The sequence below is a fragment of the Jaculus jaculus genome, chromosome 2, assembly GCF_020740685.1.
Source record: "Jaculus jaculus isolate mJacJac1 chromosome 2, mJacJac1.mat.Y.cur, whole genome shotgun sequence".
NCBI lineage: Eukaryota > Metazoa > Chordata > Mammalia > Rodentia > Dipodidae > Jaculus > Jaculus jaculus.
In genome coordinates this window covers 96,681,461-96,689,826 of record NC_059103.1, presented here as the reverse complement: position 1 = coordinate 96,689,826, position 8,366 = coordinate 96,681,461, and the positions used below count along the sequence as shown (strand labels likewise).

The window sequence follows — 8,366 nt, the reverse complement described above, 5'->3', positions numbered from 1 at the left end:
TTCCAGGCCCCATTGGACTTTTTTGGTGTGTTCTTGTGCATGTGTGGCATGTATATAAGTGTGTTCACATCTATGTGAGTGACATGTGTGAACATGTGTGAGTATGAATGTCAAAGCCAGAAGTTGGTATTAGTTCATCTTGCTCAATCATTCTACCTTGAATTTTTTGAGGAGGGGTTTCTCAACAAACCAGAAACTCACAAATTTGGACAGTTTAGCTGAATAGTGAGCCGCAGGGCTCCTCCTTTCCCCAACTTCCCAGTGCTGCAAATGCCTTCACACACTGCCATAACTGGCTTTTACATAGATGCTGGGAATTTGAACTCAGATCCTCAGACATAGATGATAAGCATTTTATTCACTAAGCCATCTCCACAAACCTTAGGTCCCACCTCTTAAAGGTCCACATCATCTTCCCATACTTCCATCAGAGTTATCGCATTTCCTACACAGGAATATTTGAGGATACATGTTCATGCTCACTCAAACCACAACATTGCCGTAGTGTATAGCTAATCAGATTTTGATTCAAACCCCTGCCTTTACCATAAGAAAATGGTGTGTACAATTAGCTAAAAACAAAGATGTGTGAACTCATGCAATTTAAGGAGCATTCTTCTCCCTAATCCTTAATATTAGCTTAATGTGAAATAGAATACCATACTTCATCTCACTGCATCCCATACTTAACCTCTGTTATGTAAGTTGTCCAGTTTGGGGGAATTTAAAGGCAAGATTGCTGAATGTGAGCAAACATAACTCAGTTGCTTTCCCAACCCTTGTTCTTGGGTTCTAACTCTAGAAGTAATTATGTCATTCTGCTTTGCCTATCCATGTTGTAAATCTGCAAGGGTTTCTCCCCTAGGGAAGGACTGATAGCCTGGTGCCACCAGTACAAAATATTTCTGATGTTTAGTGTTAGGCTTGACCTTTGTTCACTTACATATGCCACATTATCTGACATTTATTTTATCTTCAATGGAGTTTCTGTCTTCTGACCTTTTAAATAGACATTATTCTAAGCTTGCCTGAGTATGAAGGAAAAAATTAATATGGTTTAATATTTGTTCTTGAAATTCTAAGAGCCATTGTGAGATGCTTTAGTTTTTACTTAAAAAGGAAAGTCAAAATAATCTGTCACTTCTCAAACTGTATCACTGAATGTAAAGGAAAAGAAAAATGTCGCCCATAGGATTGCCACCATCTAAAAATAGACTTTAACAAGAAAATACAAATGTTCTCAATTTGCGGGAATGAATAACTAGGATTGCCCTAAGTGCCTGATGAAAATGATGTGGAAATTACTCAGCAGTGCTTTAGGGACCTTAACTCTTTCCTCTAGCTCTTGAAATACACTGGTTTCATTAAGCTGTCAAAGCTACACTTAATCCATTCTACTTTGTCACAGTATGTTTACATTATACATTTTCAGCCCACTAGCATCTGTAATACAACATGAGATTTTACATCCAAGCTTGGTCTCATTTCTGGTGAGTACTATTGGCCAAATATGTCAATATCCAGAAAGCAGAGGAAAGATCTACTTGCCAGCAAGTAGATTTGAGTTCATTAGGCCCAAGTAACTGGATCCATCTCCATCCACAGATATAGATACCTTGTAACTTCTTTGTATCATGTGGAAATGAAACAATACCCTAAGCCTGCTGGCATGTGCACTTTGGAAATTTTCTGCTGAGAGAGATGATTGTGGGCATAGACTACTTGGGCAAATATTCTGAAGACATTTGTAGAGAGCTCGGATTGTAAGATGTTCCTGAAGGTGAATGAATAAATGCAGGGGAATCACAAGTGGGGCTGCTTTGCTTTAATTTTATGAAAAACACAAATCATAGATGTCCTGTACTGTAGTGAGCAGCCTCAGTAATAGCAAGCTAGATCATTCCATGGTACTGACATCCAGATGATTCCTACTCAGGCTGTGACTCCAGACCAATGGAACTCTGGAACTGATGAGTCCATCAACATTTTTCCCACAAGCAAAACACAAGGAATTTTTAATTCAATTTTTTGAAAGAGAAAAATTTAATATATTTTATCTTATTATACATTACAGTCAACAGCTGCAAATATATTCTGCTACAAAGCTTTCTGTAAGAAATATCTCTATAAGAAAATACATCTCATTAACACTTCCTGTAAATAAATTACTTCAAATAATAATTTTGAAAGGCTGAATATAAGGGAAATAATATGGAAACCAGATTGTAAATGTAACTGCTATATAGGAAATGTTTAACTGAAATGTCCCATTTTCATGTCACCAAGCTTACACAGCCTGTTTGCACAAAATTTGGCTCTTGGATAAGTTATCCTATGATTTTTGTTTTAGCAGACATGTTCAGAACCTATAGATCTGAATCATCCTGGTAAATTGGTGTGGGAAACTGAAATTTTTCCACATTTCTACTGGGAGAATTAGAATTTGAGATTGTTGGTGGGATTTATGTAAATTAAAAGGAGTGACTTGGGTCTGTTAAAAGCATAAAGTAACAATACGATGAGAAGTTTCCTTACCTTTTAGTCTCTAGACATCATATTCAGAACTGACTTAAGTCACAAAGTAGTAAAGTGGTTTCAATGAATTTAGAATGTGTGGATTTTATATATTAGCAATATGTAGGCCTTGAAAGTTATTACATTTTAAACCTCAGTGGCTGCAGAAACAGAAACTATATCTTAGGCAATAAAATACCCATTTGCAGAGAGAGTTTAGTACAGAAAAAGTGGATGGTGCCATCAATCAGAAGTTTAGGGAGGTCAATGGACTCTCCTACACCACCTGCTTTAAGAGTGTATTTTACAATACCTCCTTGCATTAAGATTATTTTACAACCTCAAAAATAGAACATAAATATTTTGAGGGTAGAAATGGCAAGTTGCCTTATACTGAACTCATCTGCATTGTAAATATTATGGCAGTAAAACCCACTGAGAGTTTTCTCTTAGGTTGTCAGCCTCTGGTGTCAAAGATAAAAAGTTGGCCTCTGTTTCAGACATGTGACCTTAATCGTGTCAAAGCCTGGACAACTGACAAAATTTTCACCATTTCTTTTCTGTGCTTTCATGTAGTACAGATGCCACTCAAGTCTCACTCTACTTTATTTGAGATAGGCAGAAAGAAATGTGTTTACCAGTCTCATACTATGAAGCATAGGGTATGTCAAAGCTTTTAAAACTTAGATTTTTCCATTAGCTCTATTTTTCCATATGATTTATACATCTTTGTGAAAATTCTTCCCTGTGCATATATTACACTAGTTCCCATTTGTAAATGTAGTTTAGGTAGGAACCTCATTAAGAGTCACAGTGGAATGCCATTCCTTCAGAATCTAGAGTCTATTTTTATCTTATATCAGTCTGCATGAATTGCAGGTGATTTAAATTTTTGAAAAAATAATTTCAATGAGCAGCTTAAGAAGAATTGTTTGTTTGTTTTTCCTAATGACTAAAAGACCTGTCACTATCTTGAAATTATTTGGAAAATATTGAGTCTTCTTTTTACCTTGTCTATTATTGACCAATAAAAGTAGATTTCCAAATTAAGAAGTCATTCCATAATGCATGAGAATTATGCAACATTTTCAATTCCTACTTATCAACTCTTTTCATGTTTTAGAGATTATCTTATGTCAAGGTAAGGTGGTAGTGTTTTGTTAAATTATAACTTTGCATAGAAATATGGCTTCTAGGTCATTTTATAGATCGTCAGAATGTAAAGGAAATGTCTCCTCCAGCACAACCTCAACTCTTGCAAAGTCACATGATATTTATCAGTAATTTCCACTGTGGGCTTTCTCTTGCTGATAGCATTTTCACAAATGTGTACAGTATTTACATAAACAAGTTGCATAATGGAAACACTGGCTGTGCTTCAGTTGTCACCCATCCTAATCCATTCAACTCTCCTTTCATTTCTCCCTTTCTGTGCTCCGTATCTCATCATAGTCTCCATTCTTCTGTATTCCAAACCTTATTTTCCACCATGCCATAATGCATTAAATACACAAATTCACAGTCTGCTAGTGATGACATTCCCCAGTGCTTATCAGATTTTCTGACACACATGGAGTCTGGCTTTGGAAGAATAGGTGGCATCTTTCCATACTTTGCAGGACAGTCCCTTTGCACAGTCACACCGCTGAAAAATTTCCAGCCCGTGTGAACCCTTCTTGCGCTGTTTGGTACAGACCTCCCCCTGATGGAGCACTGGTTTGCAGATTTTGGTCCAGAAGTGACGAGCACAGCAAAACCCTTCCATACAGTCTGATGATCGCAGGCAGGGATCTCCTTCATGCCCTGTAGGAAACAGGACCAAAAGGGTATGGCATGACACTTAAGGAGCACATTCACTTTTACTGTCTTCCAAAATGTTGCCGTTTGCAACGAAAAGCCTTGGATTGGTATCCATTGTCTCTCTCTCTCTTTAGTCATATAAATCTGCTATTGTCTCAACTATCTCCACCCGAATATGAAGCTCAGTGAGTAGCCAGGACTATGATTCACCTTTTCCTTACTAGGTGTTTTTAAGTATTTTCTCGATCATTTTTTCCATGAGGTAAATGTAAAAAAATAAAAAACAAATTAAAAGGTTGGGCTGGGGAGATTGTTCAGTGGCTAAAGTTGCTTGTTTAAAACCTGTGGACCTGAGTTCAATTCCCCAGCACCCATGTAAAGCCAGAGACAAAGTGGTGCAAGGGTCTACAATCTCATTGTGCCTATGGCAATAGGAAGCCCGGCCAGGGAACCCAGAAGTTCATGGGCCACCTAGACTGGCAAGCACACAGGGGAAAAAACAACAAAGGACACCCTGTCTTCAAAAGAAAGAGAGGATAAAACAACTGGAAATTGTTCTCTGACCTCCACACATCACACATGCACTGTGATGTATGTGCACGTATGTACATGTATGTACACACACACGAATAATAAAAAAATTGAAAGGGTAATTTTACACCAACTAATATGACATTTTATCAGAAATTTTATCTCAACAAAGCTCTGATTGAAAGGAGAAGGCTGAAATTCTCAGAGACTTCCTACCATCATATGTCAGTTAGAATACAAGTGGGAACACAAAAGCTCAGAGTATTCACATCAGAAGTTATTTCTGTGGACAAGTGGTCACACAGGCAATGTATGAATTAAGAAGCACCAGAAGGTAATCAGCTACAGTAAGCCATTACCACATTTAAGCTGGAGGACCGAAAGTGGCCGGATTCACTAGCCAGGACTAGAAACCTAACGGGCCCACCTGGCATGAGCTAAGCAGCCCTGCCAGAAACACCAACTGAGGCAGTGGGAGTCAAGAGAATACGCTGGTTAAACTCAGCCAAAAGCATCTGGCAGAGCAGAGAAAATATAGTCTATAAAAAACTGTGAAAGAGATTACAGCACAGAGCAGGCAGCCAATTTATCTGAAGGCCAACAGGCTCGGGATCAACCAAGAATCTGTTAAAAATAGATGCAAATACAAAACTGAGTATTTTAGCTATAAAAGGATCAAGTCCCCCAAATAGCCCCTACATATTGTGGATGGGTCGATATGCATTCCTTACCAACACAGGATTATTAAAGTTTTCTGCTAATGCCATATTGCAAATATATTAGAGTTAAGGGGCTAAATGGTCTGTCGCTGCTCCCCAGTTCTGTTGTACTGCAAACAGAAACAAATAAGACAAAAAAAAAAAATACAGCCATACATAAGGCCCAGATGAAAGCATAAGCCTGTGTTCCTATAAAACATTATTTAAAAATCTGGTGGTGACCCTGATTAAGCTCACAGGCCATAATGTGCTGGATCCTGGCCTGAAGGGATTTTTTTAAATTACCCCAGATGTAGCTAATTCCATTGTGAGATTTGAACACAACTAACTAGTCATCCAACATAAGATTGCCTTGCTAATGATAGAAGTGATTAGTAGATTTTTGTAGTGCATTATGATATAGATATCTGTTGGAATAAAAAGAGATCTCATGTAATGACAATTACATATGGTGGAAAAGAAATAGGAGGTTTATGGAAAAAATTTAGGACTTTGGTAAGTAGAGACAAATACAGCTAAAGAACTATTTGTCCGTGTTTTAGCACTATCCTCAGGACCACTAGTAGTTCAGGCTAGACCAGTGGTTTGGAGCTTCTCCAGGAGACTGGCTCTGCTGAAGAAGGAAAGGGTAGGGAAAGAGCTCTATGGTCAGACAAGCTATGCCAATATCATGCTCGAAAGTGAACCAGGGTTTTGCATCAGGACTTCTCACAGCCATCATTTATAAATTTCCAAGAATGGGAGGGTCAATATTACAAAACTCTTTTAAATACAAGTCACTTATTCACATGCATCTGGAAAGAGGAATACCTCATAGACAAACTTGAGGAAAACTTCCTTTAAATCTAAAGGTGTTTTGTGCTTTCAGATTTTACTATGAGATGGCTGCAATGATCAGGCTTCAAAAATTTCATGCTTTTCAATTTAGTTCTTAGTGATTGAGTTTTGAGTATTTTCATACAAAGAGGGGGAATTGCATGGTCATATGTAATCTCACCACAAACCAATTATTCTAATAGGTTGGTTTATGAATAGCATAGCATGTGGTTTTTCCATGAAATAAAATTTCTGATTCTGTAAAAGTGAGAAAATGACTAAAAGCCTTGGAAATTTAATAATATGGCTGCAAGAATTTTCTCATTTATTTTCAAGATAAATTACCCTTGATATGTAAGTTACAGACATGTCAGCATACAAAATTTCTTCTAAATTTAGTGTGAAAAGAAAGGGCTGTATAGAGATGTCATGGTGGGTCAGCCTACCACCTCTCCGGCAACATATGTTTTCTTATAATTTGGAATTTGTCAAAAACTCTAACATTCTCAAAATTAAAATTTATCAAATTTTGTTTACATTTTTCCACTGAAGTATCTTTGTAATAATTTTAGCTTTTATTTAAGCACAAACATAAATGTATAAGTAGTCCTACCTTTTATATGAGACATCTTGGTGTGTGGTCTTCCTAGATTCTGCCATCCCAAGTCATGGTTTGAATAATGGCCGTGATTTCGGTCTCTATGCCGAGTGCCATCCAGCGCAGGGATGTGAGGGGTCAGGATGCTCTCAGTGACTGGGATGCAGATGCCTGGAATGATGGTGTAAACAGTTAAAGCAGCTTAACTCTGTAAACTAGGCTATTCATTCTGGTGTGAGGAATAAATACACTTATCTGTTTTTGCCCAACATGTACCCATCTTTCTGTGTATTCATTCCTTCATTCATTCATTCACATACTTATTTAAATGAATATACTTGGGTATTGAATATAGCACATTTTGGCTCTGAAGCCAGCTACCGTGATCTCAATTTTGTTTCTTTCAGAAACAAGTGGCCTTGGGCCAACAACAACAAAACAACAAAGACAGAATTAAATTTAACTGAGTTATCATAATTAAAATGTGAAGTACTTAACACAGTGATGTAGTAAATGATCAGGGTTAGTTATTGCATTTTAAAGTTATCTGACAAGCATCCACCTTCAGGATCCAGTTTATTTTTTTTTTAATTTTAAGTATTATATTCATTTATTCACAAGCAGAGAGATAACACATACATACACCACATACATATACACAGACAGAGAGAGAGAGAAAGAGAGAGAGAATGGGTGCACCAGAGCCTTTAGCACTGAAGTCGGTTTCCAGATGCATGTACCACTTTGTGTATCTGGTTTATGTGGGTACTAGGAAATTGAACCCAGGTCATTTGACTTTTCAGGCAAGCTCTTCAGATGTAATATTTTTATTTATTTTATTTATGAGAGAGAGAGAGAGAGAAAGAGTATTGGCATGCCAAGGCCTCTTGCCACAGTAATCGAACTCCAGACACATCTTGTGTGCATGCATGACCTTGTGTGCATGCATGACCTTGTGTGCAGGTGTCACCTTGTGCACATCTGGCTTATGCAGATTCTGGGTCATTAGGCTCTATGGGCAAGAGCCTTGACTACTAAGATATCTCTCCTGCCCCTAATTTTTTTTATATTTTTGTTGAACAATGCAATCTTAATCTGCATTGTACACTTCTCTAATAGTGTGAAGTCTCCTTCCCTCCCCTTCTCTCCAAGGTACTCATGGCAGTTTTATGCCTAGAGGTCACAGCAGCTATAAGCCTGATTATGTCGTTATGTATGTCTGAACTTGTATTTCTAAGTATCTTCTCTAATTACTCAATATTTTCTTCATGAGTTACTTATGAGTCTTCATTTCATAATTAATGCTGAATGAATGTTTACCTACAAAAGAACTGTTGGTGGACACAGCCAGGCTGGAAGATAGAATTCTTTTTGTGTACTTGGAAGAA

At 37.4% G+C, this 8,366-nt stretch overlaps 1 protein-coding gene across 1 annotated transcript in view; it reads right to left on the bottom strand.

Moving 5' to 3' along the window:
- Positions 1-2,085: 2,085 nt before the first annotated feature.
- The window catches only part of Dkk2 (dickkopf WNT signaling pathway inhibitor 2), a 100,773-nt gene continuing 94,492 nt past the window's right edge, over positions 2,086-8,366 (bottom strand). Inside the window, exons 3-4 of the mRNA XM_004671434.2 lie at positions 6,994-7,149; positions 2,086-4,317 (exon numbers count right to left, since the gene is read on the bottom strand). Of these exons, the coding sequence (XP_004671491.1) occupies positions 4,067-4,317; positions 6,994-7,149 (407 nt within the window). The 3' untranslated portion in view covers positions 2,086-4,066. The remainder of the gene's footprint in view (positions 4,318-6,993; positions 7,150-8,366) is intronic.